The 21,220-nt window shown below is 50.0% G+C and overlaps 1 protein-coding gene across 4 annotated transcripts in view; it reads right to left on the reverse strand.

The window, feature by feature from the left end:
• The window catches only part of SPTBN4 (spectrin beta, non-erythrocytic 4), an 80,553-nt gene that overhangs the window by 53,067 nt on the left and 6,266 nt on the right, over positions 1 to 21,220 (reverse strand). For 3 of the 4 annotated variants that reach the window (XM_027515788.1, XM_027515790.1, XM_027515791.1), the window contains exons 3-13: positions 13,957 to 14,108; positions 12,637 to 12,810; positions 11,436 to 11,527; positions 10,299 to 10,379; positions 8,669 to 8,784; positions 5,879 to 5,991; positions 5,592 to 5,779; positions 5,400 to 5,517; positions 4,819 to 4,977; positions 3,781 to 4,083; positions 2,849 to 2,999 (exon numbers count right to left, since the gene is read on the reverse strand). In XM_027515788.1, the coding sequence (XP_027371589.1) occupies positions 2,849 to 2,999; positions 3,781 to 4,083; positions 4,819 to 4,977; positions 5,400 to 5,517; positions 5,592 to 5,779; positions 5,879 to 5,991; positions 8,669 to 8,784; positions 10,299 to 10,379; positions 11,436 to 11,527; positions 12,637 to 12,810; positions 13,957 to 14,108 (1,647 nt within the window). The remainder of the gene's footprint in view (positions 1 to 2,848; positions 3,000 to 3,780; positions 4,084 to 4,818; positions 4,978 to 5,399; positions 5,518 to 5,591; positions 5,780 to 5,878; positions 5,992 to 8,668; positions 8,785 to 10,298; positions 10,380 to 11,435; positions 11,528 to 12,636; positions 12,811 to 13,956; positions 14,109 to 21,220) is intronic. The other variant, XM_027515789.1, reaches the window with a different exon arrangement.

The following is a 21,220-nucleotide window of genomic DNA, read 5'->3' on the forward strand; positions in this document are numbered from 1 at the left end:
CTTTAATGGAATAGAGTAGAATGAATAGAAAATATGAGAAGTAGGGGGAAGCGTTGTTTTCCAAAGGCTTTGTGTCTCTGTGTCTGGACATGTGCCTGTGAACTGTGGGTCATGAGGTAAATGTATTTCTTACTGGGTCAAAACAGTGGGAGAGAAACTGCCCTAGATGGCATGTGAGGTTTATGCATTGCTGGACACTCACTGAAATTGACCCAAATTCCAAGGCACCCAACTGAATAATAAACATCAGTGGCGTCCATGTATCCAGCCCTTACTCTGACCCAATGTCACTGAGTTCTTACAACCATCCTATGAGGCCAGTATCCTCCTTAGCTCTATCTTGCCAATGAAGAAACTCACACTCAGGGAGGGAAGCTGCTTGCTCAGGATCAGCTAAGAAGTGGTACATCAGGAGGCCAACTCTGGACCATTTCGCAGGCAGATCTGCCTCCCGTCACCATGACAACACACACACTGCTGTCTCCCGTCACCATGACAACACACACCCTACACTAGCCTCTTTGCTGTTTCCACGGCACTGCTGGTGCATCATCACTGGGCGCTGAGATCTCACAAGGAAAAGACAGGGGGAGCCTCCTGGACAAACATCCACGAGAATGAAGGGTGAAAGATGACGAATGAATGATGTCTCTTGGGGTTGTGAGGCTGGTGATGGGTTGAGCCAGGATGGGGATGCCTGCACCGGGACTTGGAAGGAGACCTCAACATTTGCTCTTAGGACATATCCCAGGCCATGAGAGTGAGAAACTCCCCCGACCATCCTGCTAGCTGGAGTGTGTGTGCATGCTGGGCTCCTCTGTCTGTGGAAATTTCCAAGCAAGAATATTGGAGTGAATTGCCATTTCCTCCTCCAGGAGATCTGCCCAACCCAGGGATCGAACCCACATCTCCTGCACTGGCAGGAGGATTCTTAGCCACTACACCACCTGGGTAGCCCCTGAAAGCTGGAAAGCCTCTTCATTTTCTAACAATGCACCAGGATTCCCAAGGGCCTTAGCTCCAGATAAAGAAGTGAGACAGATCAGCCTCCAAACCCTCTTATCAGTTCTGCACCTCTGCACCTCAGTTTCCTCATCAGTGAGAAAGAAAAAAGCAGTCTTGATGCTGTCAGCACTCATACACAGTTGCACAAGACAAAACATCAGACAAGACCACTCAGCAGGGCTTCCCTGGTGGCTCAGTGGTAAAGAATCCACCTGCCAATCCAGGAGACACGGGTTTGATCCCTGCTCTGGGAAGATCCCACATGCCACAGGACAGCTAAGCCCATGAGGCACAACTATTGAGCCTGTGCTCCAGAGCCAGGGAACTACAACTAAAGAAGCCCACGCGCCCTAGAGCCCATGCTCAGCAACAAGAGAAGCCATCACAATGAGACGCCCGTGCACCACAACGAGAGACTTGCCCCCACTCGCCACAACTAAAGAAAAGCCCGCACAGCAACAAAGACCCAATACAACCAAAAAATAAATAGATAAAATTATATAAAAAAAAAGACCACTCGGCAATCATGATGGAGATGAAGACAAGACCATTCCACAATCATGTCTGACTGCACACAAAACAAGGTCACTGTGCAAACCACAAGACAGTCACCTGCCTGCCTACCCACGCCTGGCCAAGGTGAACCACTCCTGCCAATCATGTTCCTCCCACCACCTGGTTAAAAATGATTAAGACACACAATCATTTAATTACCCCCACTTCCTGATAGCATCCAACCTGCAGCAAAATACACTACATTAAATTATCCCAAATCACCTAACACAAGCCCAGGTCCTACAATAAGCCCCTCTTAACATCCTCTTACTAAGATGCCCCATGGTCCCCACACTCCCATGCATGCAAATCAAGCTTAATTTGACTACAGCAGGGCTCCTGGTGGTCTTTAGCTGGAGGGTGTTGACATCACTAAAATGAGACTCTTTCTAGAGTCAGTCTAAGTTTTTGCCTATCGGCATCCATGCCTCTGCTTCTGCTAATGGCATCCCATCCCTGCCCCCTTCTCAGTTCATGTCTTTGGAGAGAGCTGACCCCACTCTTGGCCCTGGGTGAGCATGTCACATAGATGTGGCCAATTAGATCATGTATATAGCCCCAGGCCATAATACTTGGCTGAGGAGTAGGAATGGAACCCACCACAGGCTAATGAAACCCATCTTGGGCCATTTGCCAGAATATTGGGAGAAAGGGGCCTGTCTCCCTGGATCTATGAAGCTGCTGGGATGTAAATGTGGGCTGGATGGTCCCAGATTTACACCACAAGGGGAGGGACTGCCCAATAGTGACACAGACATGAACACTAGAGTTGGAGACAGGTGGAGTCTTAAAAGCATCATTGAACTATCCCGGATCCAGCCATACCTGAAGCAAAACTCAACCCTTCTTACACATTTAGTTACATCAGCCAGTACCTTCCCTTGTTCTCCTTAACTGAAATTGAGTTTCTATCACTTGATTCTGAACAGGCCTTGACAATAACTGCCTTACCCACCCAGTCTTTTTATGGTATTCACCGAGACCCCACTGTGAAAGGCTTAGCACATAACAAATGCTCAAAAACTGTGAACTATTACTGCAGAATCTCAAAGCAGGAAGAAGTCATGTGGACCAGCCTCACACTCAAGGCACTAATTTCCCATGTGATATCCCTGATGGAGTGTGATCCTAGTTGGTGTTTGGATGCCTCCAAAGACGGGGAGCTCACTTCTTCATCTGTATCTCAGGAGACATTCTGCGTCTTCTTCTTTTTTTTTTTTTTTGACATTCTGCTTCTGTTAGCACAAGCCCTGAAAGTCTCCACCCCAGTCCTCAACCCCAGACTCACCCTGCAGCTGTGAGAAACGCAGGGCAGCAGCATTGAGGGCCTCCACCCGCTCACTCTGGGCTGCGATGTCCCCCTCCAGCAGTCCATGCTTCTGCAACAGGTCCTCCGCCTCCACCAGGTGCTGCCCACACTCCCGGGACAGCAGCTGAGCCTACAAGTAAGAGCTGCCCTGAGTGTAGCTTGGGCATCAGCCCTCAGGCCACTCCCCCTTCCACCCACCGCCCACACCAGCCTTCACTCCTCTACTCCATCACCTGAACTCTGATCTCTGTCTCAGACTCCATGTCTCTGTCATCACCTCTCTCCATCTCTGTCTCTCTGGATGCTCCATCATCTCCATAGTTCTGGCCTCTGTCTCTCTCTCTGCCTTCATCCTTTCTTGTTTATATTTCTCTGCCTCCATCTCGATTCCTATCTCTTTCTCTCCATGGCTTGTGTCTGTATCTCTCTCTCCCTCTGCTTCCATCATCTTATCTCCATCTCGCTCTGTATCCAGCTCTCTCTCTCTCGTAGGTCTCTCTCTCTTTCTCAAACGGATTCCATCTTCCTGTGTGTCCTCTGTAGCCATTTTTTAATAGATTTCTGGTGATACCTTTGGGTCTGCTTCTCCAGCTCTCTTTTTCTCTGATTTCTTTCTCTGAAACTGTCTCAATCGTCCTCTGACTTAATCTCTGTCCCTGTCTGTCCCTGATTGTCTCCGTACTACTGTGTCTTTTTATCTACTTCTCTGGGTATTTTTCTGTCTCTCATACATTCTTCCTCTGCCTCTGTGTCTCTCTCTGTATCTTTCACTCTCTTTGTCTCCCTTTCTCGTTACCTCTTTCTGTCTCTCTCCTCTTCCCTCTCCATCTTTGACAATTCTTTCGGGGTAAGGACCCCTCCTCCCCTCCAGGTATGCCACCCCCACCACTGGTCCCTGATCTGGCCCTTACCTGCATCTCCTCCATCCAGTCCACCATGTACACCATCTCCTGGAAGACCTTCTGCAGAGCCAGGTTCTGCTCGAGCCGTGTCCGCCGGGCACCTACCAGCCCGGTCAGCAGGGCCCACTGGCGCAGGACACTGTCACGCTGGGCTGCCACCCGGCGGGCATCATAGTAACCTTCAGTTGCCAAGGCCTGGGCCAGCTCTGCCACGCCCTGCACCCGCTCCTCATAGGCTGCTATGTCTGCCTCGATGGCTTCGTGTTTCTTCATGGCTGCCTCCACCGCTGGCAGCTCATATCCAAAATTGTCCTGGGGCAGGGCAGGCCACAGATGCCCATCCATAATGACTCAGCAGTTAACCTGTTACCTTGACTCTGTATGAACCTGGAAACTCTCCTACCTGCTCTTGTTACCCTGGAGACCAGTCTCATCCTTCCCTGTTACCCTGGAGATCAACCCCATCACCCCAAGTTACCCTGGAGACCATCTCCAACCTTCCCTGTCACCCTGGAGACCAGCCCCACTATCCCCAGTTACCCTAGAGACCAGTCTCATCATCCCCCAGTTACCCTGGAGACCAGCCCCACCATTCCAGGTTACATCTCTAACCCTAAATCTGGTACCCAGGAAACAAGCCCCATCTTTCCATTTCCTTAGAGACTGAGGACCAGGCCTACCCTATCCTGTTGCTTAGGAGACCAATTCTATCCTTCTGAGTTACACTGGACACCTGATAACAACCTCCTTTGTCACTTAAGAGATAATTAACTACTCTCCTTATTTCTAAAGAGACTAATTCTGTCCTCTCTAGTTACCCTGGAGACCAGCCTCACTCTCCTATTACCCTGGAGAGCAGGCCCACATCTCTCCCCCACCAGTCACTTAGGAAACCAATTCTCCCATCCCACCTTCATTTGTCACCCAGGAGACTAATCCAACACTTCTCTGTTGCTTAGGAAATCAAGAAGTCTCCCTTTCTGGTCCCAGGGCCATCAGCCTCTCCCTTTCTCCCTTTCCCCCGGAGCCAAGCCCTTCGCCCTGTACCTGGGAGACCAGGCGCTGGTTCTCATTCAGCCAGCTCTCCCGCATGGCCACCTTGTGGTCAAACCTCTGGGCCAGCAGTTCCAGCTTCTCCTGCCGGATCAGCTCGGCCCGGAGGGCAGCCTCTCGCTCATGTTCTGCCTTCTCCAGTTGTCCCCATGCCTAGAGAGGCAGTCAGATTCCAACAACTCAGAACTTCCCTGGTAGTCCAGTGACTAAGACTCTGTGCTCCCAATGCAGGGACCCTGGGTTCCACCCCTGGTCAGGGAACTAGATCCCACATACTGAAACTGAGTTCACATGCCACAACTAAGATCCCACATGCTGCAGTGAAGACCTGGGGCAGCCAAATAAATAAATAAGATTCCAATAATTCCCCACAGTTTAATGGCCTTGGCTTCTCTGTCTGAGGTCATGCTCAGCACTTGTGGCACCTTTGCACACACTGGAAAAAAAATCTTGCTTCCTCATGACCCTTTACTCCTGGAAAAACCATCAGAATGGATGTCAGATGCATGACATCTGCAATGTGAAGAGCTCCCTTGAGCAGTGCACAACCTATACAACCTCACAGGGCAACTCACCTTGTCAATATCCCAGATGCCACAGCCCTCCCGGGGCACGTAGAGACGACGGTTGCAGGCCCGCAGTTTGCTCTGGATGCTGAAGAGCAGCACCTCCAGGTTTCCCTTCTCCTGAAACCTGAAGGGGCCTGAGCTCAGGAACCCTGCCTCCACACCCACACCTGCCACCCTCCCTGCTGAGCCAGGCCTCACTTGACAGGCTTCTCCAGCGTGCAGTAGGCCGTGAAAGCCTGAAGCTGCTGCTGCACCCCACTTAATGAGTTGGCAAACTTCTGGTTGCTGATGAGGCCCACGGTGCGGTGGATCCAGGCCAGCAGCTCGGTTGCCAGCTCCTCGTAGCGCTCAATGATCTTCCCCACCTCCAGCACCTGGTCCAGGACCTGGCCCGGCAGAGGAAGGGAGGGGGGTCAGTCTCATCCCAGACGCAGCCCCGTATGGTTCCCAGGCTCCCACCTACCCCATTCCTGGGCCCCGTGTACCTTTCCAATCCGTTTCCCCTCCACAGCCAGAGCCTTCATCTTGGAGAAATAATGGTAGAAAGAGACCACATAGGTGATGATGGACTTCTCATCGGGAGCCTCCATGTTCACATCTGAGGGGTAAAGGAGAGTGGGAGAGCATGACGACGAGCACTCTGACAGAGAGATCAAACATACTGAGTGGAGGTTGGGAGAACTCAGTCTTCCTAGCTGTGCAACCTTGGACAAGATAACTAACCTCTCTGTTCCTTACTTTGTCTCTTTTTTGGACCACACCAAGCAGCATGCAGGATCTTAGTCCCCTGACCAGGGGTCAAACTCGTAATCCTGCAGCAGAAGTGTGGAGTCCTAACCACTGGATCACCAGGGAAGTCCGTGTTGTTCCTCAGTTTTTTTATCTGCCCAGTGAGGATCTACTTCATGGATTAAATAGTACCTGACACATATACACTACCATGGAGAAATTATCTATAGCGATTTCTTGGACACACCATTCATTCTACTATCTACCTCGGGACCTTTGCACTTGCTGTTCTCACTGTCTGGAACACTGTTCCCTTTTCCATGTGCCAAACTCCCACTCACCCTTCAGGGTTCCACTCAAGTTTCCTCAAGTAAGCCTTCCTGTTCATCCTGTCTAGACATGATCTCTTCCTGTTATTCTTCCTCGTGGCCTCTTATCATTTCCTTCTAGAATATATCACAATTTATAACTGTGTGTGTGTGTTAGTAGCTCAGTTGTGTCTGACTCTTTGCAACTCACTAGGCTCCTCTGTCCAAGGTATTCTCCAGGCAAGAATACTGGGGAGAGTTCCCTTCTTTAGAGGATCGAACCCAGGTCTCCCGCATTGCAGGCAGATTCTTTACCATCTGAACCACGAGGGAAGTCCAGTTTCTAATTACATATTGCCTTGTGTGATTGTGTCTTTATCGAGTTTGAGCTCCATGAGAACAAGGGCTATGCCTGTCTTTTACCACTGTCCCTGCCATGCCCAGCACACAGCAGAAGCTCAAAAAATACATAAACTAAGTATATGAATGGTATATGAAGTTTGAGGTCAAGGACATGGGCTTTGAAGGCAGCCTGAGCTTGAATCACAACTCGACCACTTACTCACTCAATATCCTAATAAAATAGATCGAACTGCTCTGAGTTCAGTTTCCACGTTGTTACAGTAAGGATAGTCACAGTGCCTGGCACCTAAGAACACTATGAGTATGAGAGAGAATACTCATAGTGGAGAATACGCATAGTGGCATAGAGGAGAAGCTCAATAAATCCTGATTATCATTTCAATTTACCCACTGAGTGCATAGGATCATACTTGGCCCTGATTCTTCTTCACCTCATAAAACTGACGTCCAATAAACACCCACTATGTGCCAGGCACTGTAAGAGGCAGGGCAGAGGAATGACTAAGTCCCCGAATTCTGGAATCAGAAAGTACTGTTTACTGGGTTTTCAGTGTGATGCCTGAGGAGTGACTCCACATCTCTGAGCCTTCCTTTCCATCAGTTTAAGACAGGATTGATGACTTCTATCCAACTGGATCAGTGTGAGGATGACAGGGAACAGTGTTGATACAATTTCCAGCCATGTGCCTGGCACACTGTAGGGGCTCAGAAAAAGGAAGCAACCATTATTCCAGATACAGGGGATTGGTAGGGTATGATCACGGCCATTACCCTAGAGATGGGGGGCTGGTATTGGGTGTGATCATGAATTTGGAATGAGGTTGAAGTCAGGGGTGGGGTTGGAGACAGACTGAAAATGGGAAGGGGTTGGGGGTGAGGGCAGAGCTGTGGATCCAGGAAGAAATAGGGATGGGCTGGGGATGGGAATGAAGATAGTGTTGGAGATTGGGTTGGGGGTGGTGTTGGCTTTAGGGATGGGGCTGGGGTTGGGGGGGTTGGGTTTGGCAGGAAGGTGATTAAGGATGGGGTTGAAAGTGAAAGTCGCTCAGTGATGTCCAACTCTTTGGGATCCCATGGACTATACAGTCCATGGAATTCTCCAGGCCAGAATACTGAAGTGCAGATCCTTTCCTTTCTCCAGGGGATCTTCCCAGCTCAGGGACCAAACCCAGGTCTCCCGCATTGCAGGTGGATGCTTTACCAGCTGAGCCACAAGGGAAGCCCAAGGATGGGGTTGGGACTGCTATATTTAAAATAGATAACCAACAAAGACCTATTGTATAACACATGGGACTCCACTCAATGTTTGTGGCAGCCTGGATGGGAGCGGAGGATGGGAGCGGAGTTTGGGGGAGAATGGATATGTACGTGTGTTTGTATGGCTGAGTCCCTTCCCTGTTCACCTGAAACTATTACTATCACAGCATTGTTAATTGCCTACACCCCAATACAAAAGTAAAAAGTTTTTTTTTTTTTTAAAGGATAGAGTTGGGGAACGAGGGTTAAGTTGAACTCAGGAATGGAGATAGGGTTGGGTTTGAGACAGAGATGAACAGGAATTCCCCGGAAGTCCAGTGGTTAGGACTACAGGCTTTCACTGCCAAGGACACAGGTTCAATCCCTGATTGGGGAACTAAGATCCAGCGAGTCCCACAGAGTGGCCAAAAAAAAAAAAAAAGGTAGAGAAGGAGAAAGTAGCAGATATGGAGCCTGGAAGCGGGTAGGATTCTTGATGAGGAAGAGGTGGGGACTGGGAGGGAGTTAAATTTGAAATGATCTTGGGCTTTGGGATGATGTTGCAGTTGAGTGTGGGGGCAGCACTGGATTTGGGAGTCCCCCAGGAGGAAACCCGGGCTGGCGCCGTGCAGGGCTCACCCTCAGGGTCCAGGAGACGTGCCAGCCCCAAGTGCTGCTCAGCCGTGCGGAAGGCTCTCTGCAGATTGTAGTTGGCGTTGGACTTGGTGAGCTTGCTGAAGTCCACGAGATCGGGCCTGGGCAGGGGCACAGAGTAGGCAGGCAGCAGGCAGGCTCCAAAGCCGGTGGGCAAACGGGTGAAAAGACATCCTTGTCTGAGTCCCACCCAGGGCGAGGGCAGGAGGCGCACAACCCGGCCAAGGGGAAAGCCGTGTGTACTGGTGTGTGTCTGCGCACCATGTAGCTGTGGGGCGAGCTCTGCGTGAGGGCATGTGTAAAGAAAAGTGAAGTCGTTCAGTCGTGTCCAACTCTTTGCAATTCCATAGACTGTAGCCTACCAGGTTCCTTCATCCGTGGAATTTTCCAGGCAAGAGTACTGGAGTAGGTTGCCATTTCCTTCTCCAGGGGCTCTTCCCAACCCAGGGATCGAACCCAGGTCTCCCACATTGCAGGCAGACACTTTCCCATCTGAGCCACCAGGGAAGCTCACATGTACATCTGACAATGACACTCACGTGTCTATGTGGGTGGGTTCTGTATTGCATTGTGTAGCCTTGGAAGTGTGAGGTCCAGAGCCCACCCTCTTGACTCAAACCCCAACCCAGCCTTCTCCTGGCTGTCACTCTGAGTGAGTTATTGTCTTGCCCTGTGCCTCCATTTCCTCCTTTGTAAAAAGGGGAGAAAAATAGGCTCTGCCTATAGGCTCACTGAATATTGAACGACTTATTGGAAAGCACTTAGAACATTCCGGGTACACTCAGTGACGTTCCCATTGTTAGCAGGACTCCAGTTAGAGCTTGTGGGTTGATGGGCATGTAGGTGGGCTGGGTCTCCCCCTATACATGAGTGTGTACATGTGGGTTCTGGCTTCCTTCACACTGGAAGCGAGTCCCTTCCAGTCTCCAGTTTCCCTTATCTGTCATATGAACAGACCTGTTATTATGGATCACATGCGTGTGTGCTCAGTCGCTTCAGTCGTGTCCGACTCTGCAACCCCATGGACTGTAGCTGGCCAGGCTTCTCTCCATGAGATTCTCCAGGCAAGAGTACTGGAGTGGGTTGCCATGCCCTCCTCCAGATTATGGATCATGATGTGGGTGTAATTTATCTGGGAACCCTTCCTCAGCCACCTCGGCACCAGACCCTAAAGCAGGAATAGGTGGGTGTGCAGGGAGCCAGAAGGAGGACTTGGGGGCTCACTGCGAGGAAGAACTTTCTGAGAGGAGGAGGCGCTGTGCACACACCAGATTCGACCATCCATAGCAAGTGAGCTGCCCATCCTGGGAACACCCAAGCAGCTGGTCCATGTAGAAGTTGTATATGTGAATGAGTATATGCAGGTGTGCACACATCTATGGGAGGGCATAAAGGTCTCCATGTGTGCACAGGGTCTGTGTGTATGTGTGTGCGCATCTCTGTGTAAATGTGTAAGAGCATGTGTGTGAATGGAAATGCGTATGGAAGCAGAGAGGTGAAGGGAGTGGGCCCTGTGTCTGTGAGTGGCATCTGTACACATCCACGTACGGGGGATCACCCAAGGGACAGGGTGGGGGTAGGGTGCAGGGCAGAGCTGCCCCAGGCCAGGTGGTACCTGTGCCGGTGAATGAGGGCATTGAAGGCCAAGCCGTCACGCCAGCTGGTGGTGAAATTCTGGATGTTTACCTCGGGGTAACTGGCAGCGTGGAAAGGAGAGACAGAGGCAGAGATGGAGAAAGTCCAGAGGAAGAGGGAGGGAGGAAGAGACAGAGATGGATTGAGGGATGGATAGATAGATGATAAAAGATGAATGATAGAAAAGTAGGTAGGTAGACAGATGGGCAAAGAGACACAGGTGATACACAGGCATATGAGGAAAGAAAGGAAGGACGGAGGGAGCACAGAGATGGAGACAGCATGGGGAGAAGGAGGGGAGAGAGATTGAGAGGGACAGGAGATGAGCGAGAGAGAGAGAGAAGCAGAGGGAAGAAGGAAAAGGGAGGGACAGAGAGAGAGACAGACAGAGGTGGGGAAAGGAAGAAGGGAGGAGAGAGAAGGGGGGGGGGAGGGAGCGATCAGAACAAGGAAAAGCAGATATAAAGGTAAAGACAGACACACGGAAGAACAGATAGCGCTGCAAGACAGGCAGGGAGCCCCAGGAGGACGAGAGACAGAGAACGTCCAGTCTCCATCCATGCCTGCCCCTACCTTCTTCCTCCCCAGGCTGCTCTCAAGGGCACCTGAGCTTCAGGCCAGGCCCTTCCCAGCAGGACAGAGAGTTGTGGGACCAGGGGCATGCCCAGCGGTGTCCGTGTGCCCCTCTTCTCAAACCCACTGAAGATACCAGGACCCTGAACTTCCCAGCCCAGCCTGAGCCTTGGGTGTGCCCTCCTAGGCTGAGGGGGCTACTTTCAAGGGTGTGGGGTGGGGGGCAGCCCAGGAATCGGGCCCAGGGGTCCCACACAGGTGCACTTGAGGCCTTTAGAGGTGCGGGACCAGGTGGGAGGAGAGAAGGGAGCAGGCTAGGGACAGCTCCCCACCTCCCGGCATTATTCCCCTGAGGAGTCCGAATTCTTCCAGATTGTGATACAGGTTACACTGTGATACGGGATTGGGATACATCAAGGTTGGAAGAGTTTGGTAACTTCAGACGTAACTTTTGACGCTGAGGACTTGAGCCATCCCTTGCACCCCTGTCCCGGAGGGAAGCCCAGAGGTGAGGGCCTGGCTCCTCTGAGGATGAGGGACTTACCCAGCTGTCTTCATCTGACACCACAAGAGCAGCGCGTCCTTGGCTGAGCGTGTCTCTCTGTTGTCCTCAGTCTCAATCTTGATGACTTGAATCTGTGAAGATACAAAATATGGCTGCTGGGGTCTGGAGGGCTTGAGGCTGGGAGACACCCCACCCACATCCTGGGGGGACAGAGGAGATGGGAGAGGCAGCTTCAGGCTCAGGGTGGGGGCAGCAGCTCTCTCCCCCTCCCCTTCCCCTATGGCATGTCCACTCCCCCCTACCCTACCTGGCCCCTTCTTCACCTGCCTATGCCCCACCCCAGTCCAGCTCCAGCCTCTTCCTTGGGCTTCCAGCTCCCAATCTTGGTGATGACCCCCAATCCAGAGAGATATTTCTAAGTCTGATGATGCCTTTTCTCTTGATAAAACTCTAATTTCTCCCCATCTCAGACAGAATAAGATCAAATTGTTAATCACAGATCACCTAGGCCCTGCTGACACTTCTGACTCGTCTCCTCCCTGTCTCCCCCTTGCCTCCTAGTCTCTAGTCATACTGGTCTTTCTGTTCCTGCAACAAGCTTAGCTCATTCCCACCCCAGAGACTTTGCATCTGCTGTGCCCTCTGCCTGGAATGCTTTTCCCTTTCATCTTCATAATCATTCAGCCACCAGCCTCTCACCAAGCCCTTCTCTGGTCCATATGATCCCTATTACTGCTTTATCATAATCTATTCTTATCTGTGTGACTCTTTATTTCTTTTTTTCTCTGCTTAGAATTGGTCCTTTTCCCACATATGTCTTGTTTACATATTGATGGGTTTATTTATCATCTGTCTACTGCTGGTCCCCCATGTCTTGCTCCATAAAGACAGAAAATTTGTCTATTTTGTCTCTGAACTGGAGCAAGACTGCCTGGATTCCTATTCCAGCTTCACTACCCAGCTGTGTGACCTTGAGCATATTACTTCACCTCTCTGAGCTTTAGTTTCCATGTTGGTAAAATGGTATAACGAATAATATCTAATTTATGGGGTTATTGTGCATATTAAATGCCAAGTGCTTAGAACAGAGTAAAATCTACATACATGATGATTATAATGATGATATTATTTCCTGGAGCATATTAGGAATATTTCTGGAATGACTGGATGAGTGGGTGAGGGACAACCTCTTAAGGCCTCCCTCTGGGTGGTGGGCTGGGCTGGGGTCACTTGGGATCACCTGGAAGCGAAGGATGATGGTCCAGACCAGCCCCAAGGTCAGTCGGTGGTTCCCGTCCACGATGTCATGTGAGCCCACGTTCTCCAGGTGCACACGCTGCTCCTTCAGGAACTGCAGGGCCTTGTCTACGTTTTCCAGTGAGTGGATCCTCATGCGACCACGCGTGGGCCTTGGCTAGGGCGGCAGGGTCATTAGGAGAGCCAGGGCCTGGCCAAGAGCACGTGCCCTCCGTCCCACCTCTTTCAAAGAAGGTCATCTACATAACTAGGCCCCTCTACCCCTGGTCCAGGCCACACCCCCTCAGCCTTATCAAAGACCCAGGATCCAGGCCTTCTAAAGAAGCTCTGCGCCACTCATAGCCAGACGCCTTCTAAGAGTCTAAGTCCTTTCAGGGCTTATTCTAGTTCCTGGTCCCGCCCCTTCAAGTTAAGCTCCACCTCTAAACTGATAGCCACACCTTTCATCATGAAGCCCCGCCCCCTGTTCATAGTCTTACTCCCGCCCCTTCCATTGGATCTCTGTCCCAGGCCACCACTGTTTTGCCTCTAGTCCCATGACCACACCCCTCACTTCCTCCTCTTCAGATTTGTGCCTAGAGCCACGCCCACTCCTTTCAAGCCCCGCCCCACTCCAGGAGTCTTCTCTTGTTTATGTTGCTGTTCAGTTGCTCTATTCCTTCCAAGGGTGCTCCTGTTCTATACCTTATGCCCCTCATAACTTCCAGAGCTTTAAGCGCTGGTCCTTTCATCAATCTCTAGCTCCATTATAACCCCACCCTTTGCAATGAAGTCCCATCCAAGCCCAGTCCCATCCAAGCCCAGAAATACAACTGCAACCCATACAATAAGTGGTATCCATACAAGAGTTCCATTTAATCCCCAGACTCCAGCGAACTCGGCCTCACTTTTCCGATGACAACCACACCCTCAACCATACACCCCTGCAACAGAGTTCTGCCCCAATTTTATAGCCATGCCTCCTGCTACCGCTTATCCAAGCCAAGCCCTTCTAATAAAGCTCCATCCTTCTCCATTAGCCCCCCACCATCACCACTTCCAATGGAGCCCCACCCAAGCCCAGAGTTCCTCCCCGAAGGACAGCCCTCTCCTTAAACAGAATCCCACCTCTGTTCCAAGTCAGACCCCAGGCTCTTCCCAACTAAGCTCAACCCTGTTCCATGGCCCTGCCCACCTGAATGAGGGGCCTTTAACCCACTCAGTCTTTCTAGTAAGCTCTGTCCATCCATTAGCCTGGCCCTGCAGTAGCCCAGCCCGAGACCCCAGGGTGGCCCCCTGTCCCCAGCCCTTCTGGCCCCCTCACCAGCTGCTCCCCGGACAGCACTTCCAGCAGCCGCGTGAGCACGAAGCCGTCCCTGAGGTCTGTGTAGAGGTCCCCAATGTGGCAGCCGACGCGGGCGAGGTGCGAGTTCACCCACTTGGTGAAGGTTTTCTTCTGCACAGCCTCCCGCTCATCTGAAGGACAGGTCCTGATGAGCCCCTAGCTCCTCCAGGAGCTCCGCCTTCCAGTTTCACCCCAGCCCTCCAAGGCCTGGGCAGTTCTCGCCCAGGCCCAGCTCTCTGCAACTATCAGGTCTTTGCAAGTGCTTCCTCCTATCTGAGACGCCCTCCCCTCACCCCCCTCTGCTGTCCTTTAAAATCTTCCTGAGATATCAGTTCCACAGGAAAACTGTCTTGTATCTTACCCTAGTCAGCTCTGTTCATTCGTTCAGTAAGTATTTGAGCGCCCACTATGTGCCTGGCACTGTTCTGGGCTCTGAATTCAGTCAGAGCCTTTTCCTGGCAGAGTTCAGTTTAGTGGGGGCACAGATAATAAGCTGGGGCTTCCCCGTGGTTCCACGGTAAAGAATCCGCCTGCCAATGCAGGAGACGCATGTTCGATCCCTGGGTCGAGAAGATCCCTTGGAGGAGGAAATGGCAACCCACTCCAGTATACTTGCCTGGGAAAATCCCATGAACAAAGGCGCCTGGTGGGCTACAGTCCTTGGGGTTGCAAAGAGTCGGACATGACTGAGTGACTAAGCACACAGATAATAGTCTAGGGAGTTATAGAGGGTTAAGGAGGGAGGAGAGGATGAGGGTTGGGTCTCAGGAATATCCCTGGCTGCTGTGGGGAGGGTACATCTGAAAGGGCAAGAATGGTAGCCTGGAGCCCAGGGAGGAGATTGGGGAAAGGACTCAGGAGAGACAGGAAGAGGCTGGACCAGGCAGACATTGAGGGGATGGGAGAGGGGGGCATCTTGAAGTTATTTAAAGATGAAAAAGTAAGGGTTAGCCACTGACAGGCTGTGGCGGAATGAAGAGGAAGGAATATGCTAGACTGCATGTTCCCTGCGGGCAGGAGCCACATCTTCCCCTCTGTAGCAGCTGGATTGCCAGGTTTCCCTCATCCCTGGGGTAAGGAGTGGGCTTGGGATGACTTAAAGGGGAGGTGCAAGGTAGGGAGGAGGTGTGAAACTTCTCCTCGCTGCTTACCAAGAAATTGTTTGGGACCTCTCTTCCTGTCATTTCTTTTTTAAATAACAGTTTTAGTATGAGCTATAATTCCCATACTATAGAATTTGTCCTTCTAAGTTGTAAATTCAGTGGTTTTTAGCATATTCACAGAGTTATACGTGGGCTGCTGTCTATGAAGTTGCACAGAGTCGGACACGACTGAAGTGACTTAGCAGCAGCAGCAGCAGAGTTATACGACCATCACCTCTATCTAATATTGGAACACTTTTACCACCCCAGAAAAGAAACCCCATACCTGTTAACAGTCACTTCCCATTCCACCTTTTCCTAACCCTAGGCAACCATTCATCCATTTTCGGACTCTAAGGATTTTCCTACTCTGGATACTTCACATAAATGGGATCGTGTGGCCTTTTGTGTCCGACTTCTTTCACTCGGCATAATGTTTTCAAGGTTCATCCATGTTGTGGTATGTAGCAGTTTTTTATTCCTTTTTACAGCTAAGTAATATTCCATGCATGCTAAGGTGGGTGCTAAGTCACTCAGTTGTGTCCCATTCTGTGTGACCCTATGGACTGTAGCTCCCCAGGCTCCTCTGTCCATGGAGATTCTTCAGGCAACAATCCTGGAGTGGGTTGCCTTGCCTTCCTTCAGCTGATCTTCCCGACCCAGGGATCGAACCCACGTCTCTTATGTCTCCTGCATTGGCAGGTGAGTTCTTTACCACTAGCACCACCTAGGAAGCCCCAGTGATCCATTGTATGGATATACCATATACTACCTGGTCAGGGAACTAGATCCCACATAACTAAGACCAAGCTCAGCCAAATAAATAATAGATAAAATTTAAAAATAAATGTTTTTTGAATATACAGAAACAACCCAGTGAATCCAAATGGAATAACTTGTTTGCTTAAATGTGAGTTGTGTGCTTTTGGATGGGATGGGGGACCTGTGTGAACACATGATCAATGATCACACATAAGGAAGTAATAATGGGAAATAATGTAAATAGAGTGTTTGCTTATCCTGCCTCTGACAGCCAACACCCAGAGCAGATTGCAGTTCATGCTGAGGCCCGAGTGGAACTTGAGTGCATCCCCTGAGAGGGGCAGAATGAGGGCGACTGGATTCAGCTCTGCCTTTACTAATGACAGGCTATGTTGGGAAAAGCCCAAAGCCCATCCCTCCTCTTTGGGCCTCTGTTTTCCCATTTCCAAAATAAGGGGTTTAGACTAGGTCAGGGTTACTTCAGTGGGCTCTGGGGGACCCTGGGTGTTTGGGAATGCATGCTTGGAAAACAAGGACTCGGGAGAATAGTTTTTAATTTTGTAACTTCATTTCTGTGATCTGCAAAGAAAATTAGTAGTAACACATCCTGGATGGACTTCCTTGGTAGTCCAATGGAGGCGACACGGGTTCGATCCTTGGTCTGAGAAGTTTCCACATGCTGCAGGGCACCTAAGCCCATGAGCTGCCACTAGGGAAGCCCCCTCTCCTAGGGCCTGTACTGCTCAATAAGAGAGGCCATTGCAGTGAGAAGCCTGTGCACCAAAGTAGCCTCTGCTCACCGCAACTAGAGAAAGCCTGAGCTCAGCAACTAAGACGCAGCAGTGCAGCCAATAAATAATACTCTTTTAAAGATGAAGAAACACATCCTGGACTGTCTAGATGGTGACTTTATAGAGAAATATGCAGTGAGATTTGGGAGTTTGTGATTACAGTCTCGTTAGCATGGAGCTGGGATCCAGAACTGAAATGCTCACCAGGGCCAGGCACAAGGGAGAATGAGGCCCTGGTAAAAGGGAGCAGCAGCCACACAGCCCCACATGACTGGAGCCTCACAGGAGTGAAGGCCTGGTGCTGCCATACCACGTGATAGCCCATGAAGTGCCAAAAATCTGGAGACAAGAATCTCCCTATTTTTAAATGCTGGCAACTGATTTACGTTTTTATAAAACACAGGGGGTTGAAACCAAATGTGTCCTAGAGTGCCAGTTCTGGCCTAAGTTGACATTGAATGTTGACTGTGCCTGAGTGCGTGTGGCTACCTCGCTGGGTGCCTTCCATCTGCCCTTCTGGTGCCACCTCCTCGCTGGTGCACCTGCTGTGAGCCCAGGGAGGCTGGCCAGGGTGGACCATGGGAATGGGCTCTTGGGCCATTAGAGGTTGGGTTTGGCTAGCAGGAGATGAGGGGAGAGAGAAAGGGCTGAGGGATTCATTTCCTCCCCAGGGTTTCCTAGTGGTAAAGAACCCGCCTGCCAGTGCAGGAGACATAAGAGACACCGGTTCGATCCCTGGATCAGGAAGATCCCCTGGAGAAGGGCATGGCTTCCGCGGTAGCTCAGAGGGTAAAGCATCTACCTGCAATGCAGGAGACATGGGTTTGATCCCCAGGTTGAGAAGATCCCCTGGAGGAGGAAATGGCAACCCACTCTGGTATTCTTGCCTGGGAAATCCTATGGACAGAGGAGCCTGGTGGGCTACAGTCCATGGAGTTGCAAAGAGTTGGACATGACTGAGCAATGACAAACACTTTCACTTTCTCTGCTTGACCAGGCTTCCCCCAGGGCCTGCTGGCACTCCCTACAGCCCCCACTCCTGCTGGGGACGCCTCGCTCCCCTCTCAGCGCTCCCTGCCCTGTCCCAGTCCCTGGGGTCTCCACACATCTATAAACAGTCCCTTCATTAAATTCTCCTTTTTGAGGAGCCCATCAGCTTCCTCCTGGTCCTCTAGCTGCCACACACATCTTTGGGTTGTCAAGACTCTAAGTCAAATTACAATTGTTCTTCGTCTGCCATTGTGTTCATACTATTTTGCCATTTATATATTCTTTCCCACTGTGGTAGTCACCAATTACAAGCGAAATACAAGCCTGGGACTTCCCTGACAGTCCCGTGGTTAAGACTCTGCACTTCCAATGCAGGAGACGAGGGTTCCATCCCTGGTCAGGGAACTAGGTCCCACATGCTGTGCAGTGTGGCCAAAAAAAAAATTTTTAAGTGACATGCATTTCCTTAGAATAAGATTTTAATTTTTTCACATATTTAATACATCAAGATTTTCATAGAGCAGGGACTAATCTATACTGGTTTCCAAGAAAGGATAGAGACAATATGTAAATGATACATTGGATATTAGTCTGGGGAAAGTGAGGAAGTTGGTGATACCAGGTATTGATGGAAATGTGGGAATATCATAACCTTCATGCCAGCTGGTGGGGCAGCCATTGTGTTAGTCACTCAGTCATGTCCGACTCTTTGGGAGCCCATGGGCTGTCACCCATCAGGCTCCTCGGTCCATGAAATTCTCCAGGCAACAATACTAGAGTGGGTAGCCATTCTCTTCTCTAGGGGAATTTTCCAGACCCAGCAATCAAACCTAGGTCTCCTGCATTGCAGGCAGATTCTTTACCATCTCAGCCACCAGGGAAGCCCACTCTGAAGACAATCTGAGTCAAATTAAATTAGTGCGTTCCCTCTGTGAGTCAACAATTCTTTCCCTACGTATATGTCAAGGCTATGGTTTTTCCTGTGGTCATGTATGGATGTGAGAGTTGGACTGTGAAAAAGGCTGAGCGCCGAAGAATTGATGCTTTTGAACTTTGGTGTTGGAGAAGACTCTTGAGAGTCCCTGGCAAGGGACTGCAAGGAGATCCAACCAGTCCATTCTGAAGGGGATCAGCCCTGGGATTTCTTTGGAAGGAATGATGCTAAAGCTGAAACTCCAGTACTTTGGCCACGTCATGCGAAGAGTTGACTCATTGGAAAAGACTCTGATGCTAGGAGGGATTGGGGGCAGGAGGAGAAGGGGATGACAGAGGATGAGATGGCTGGATGGCATCACTGACTCGATGGATGTGAGTCTGGGTGAACTCCGGGAGTTGGTGATGGACAGGGGGGCCTGGTGTACTGCGATTCATGGGGTCGCAAAGAGTCAGACACGACTGAGCGACTGATCTGATCTGATCTGATATGTCCTATAAACGTTCCCACGTGGGTTGTTGTTTTTTTTTTTTTAATGTTTATTATTTGTTTATTTGGCTTCACCAGGTCTTAGTTGCAGCATGTGGGATCTAGTTTCCTGACCAGGGACTGAACCCAGGTCCCCTGCATTGGGAGGGCAGGGTGTCAGCCACTGGACCACCAGGGAAGTCCCTCCACACTGGTTTATAAGGAGCACACGTGATGAGGCCTCAGCACAGTGCTGTTTGCTGGGAGGGGCAGGGACAGGTTGAGGGCTGGAGAGAGCCTGGTTGTCCATCACTGGGAAAGTGGAGCATGGCGAATACACACCATCAACTCCAGGCAGCAGTTAGACTAGAGGCACACAGAGCCACATGGATGAGTCTTGAGGCTCTAAGCCACAGCGCTGAATGAGAACATAATGCCAAAAATGCAATCGAGACTATGATAAAACATGCATTGATTAGCCATACCTTTATGTACAAACCCACACATATAGGACTCCCAGATTTACAACAAAGTGAAATGGCAGTTCAGTAGGGAAAGGAAAGTCTCTTCAATAAGTGGAGCTGAGTCAACTGGACATTCATGGGGTGGGGGCGGGGGGGCAGGGAGGGGGAGAAAAGAACTTTGACCCACACTGTATACAATAATAAATACGCTAAATACCATTTGGCTTATAAACCTAAATGTGAAATGAATGCAATAATGCTTTCAGAGGAAAACATCAAAGAATATCTCCACGACCTTGGTGCAGGAAGTTTCTTACACAAGACACAGAGTGTGAGCCATATAGGAAATCATGATTAAATAATTATCAAATTAAACTACCTTTAAATTAAGAAACACTGTTCATCAAAAGGCAGCATTAAGGGCTTCCCTGGTGGCTCAGTGGTACAGAATCCACCTGCCAATACAGGAGACATGGGCTTGACCCCTGATGTGGGGAGATCCCACGTGCTGTGGAGCAACTAAGCGCCACAACTACTGAGCCCACACGCGCCAGAGTCCAGGCTCCACAATAAGAGAAGCCATCGCAATGAGAAGCCTGAGCACCGCAAGGAAGAGTAGCCCCTGTCTGCCACAGCTAGAGAGCCCTCGAAGCAACGAAGACCCAGCACAGCCAAAAATAATAAATACAATTATTTTTTTAAAGGCAACATTAAGAGAATGAAAAGACAAGCCACATAGTGGGAGAAAATATTCAGAACACATATATCAGACAAAGGATTTGTACCCAAACTATATAAGAATACCCACAAAACAGAAAAAACCAGGAAGGGATTTCTGTGGCTGTCAAGTGGTTAGGACTCTGTGCTTTGAATGGAGGGTGTGAGGGTTTGATCCCTGGTTGGGGAATTAAGCTTCCATACACTGCCTGCAGTGCAGCAAAAAAAAAAAAAAAGCAAAAAAATTAATAAGAAAGTAGACAAAAGACTCGAATGGGCACTTCACAGGAGCATATCCAAAGAGAAAATCTTTGAAGAGGCGCTCCACTTCATTAGTTGGTTTTAGTCACCAGGGAAATGCAAATTAAAACCACAATAGAATGCACACCCATCAGAATGGTTAAAATTACAAAGACTGAGCACACCAAGGGTTGGCTGTACAGCAACTGAATCTTTCATACACTGCTGGTGCGAATGTGAAATGATCCAAACCAGAAGCTTCTTCTAAAGTTTAGATATACACATACCAAATGACACAACAATTTCACTCCTGGGTGGGTATAAGCTGTCAGAAATGGGTGCCTGTATCCTACACAGTTTAGAGCAGCAATAACCTGTAATAGCTTGTGATACCACTAGCTACTAGTTTATAATCTTCTGGTTTGTGATAGTCCCAAAGTAGAAGCAACTCAAATGCTCATCAACAGATGAACGGATCCTAAGCTATGCCATAATCACATTGTGGAATACTATACAGCAATGAAAAGGAAGAGCCTACAAGTACAGGTAGACATGGATGAATCTCATGAGCCGAGTGCTGAGTGAATCAAACCAAACACAGAAGGGTACCCACTACATGGTCCTATTTGTATTCAGTTCAAGTGCCAGCAAACTGAATGTACACTGTTAGAAGCTAAGACAGTGTTTACACCTAGGATGATATAGAGGCAGCCTGAGGGGGGCTTCTCTGGGGCT

Source organism: Bos indicus x Bos taurus, chromosome 18, assembly GCF_003369695.1.
Source record: "Bos indicus x Bos taurus breed Angus x Brahman F1 hybrid chromosome 18, Bos_hybrid_MaternalHap_v2.0, whole genome shotgun sequence".
Classification (NCBI taxonomy): Eukaryota; Metazoa; Chordata; class Mammalia; order Artiodactyla; family Bovidae; genus Bos; species Bos indicus x Bos taurus.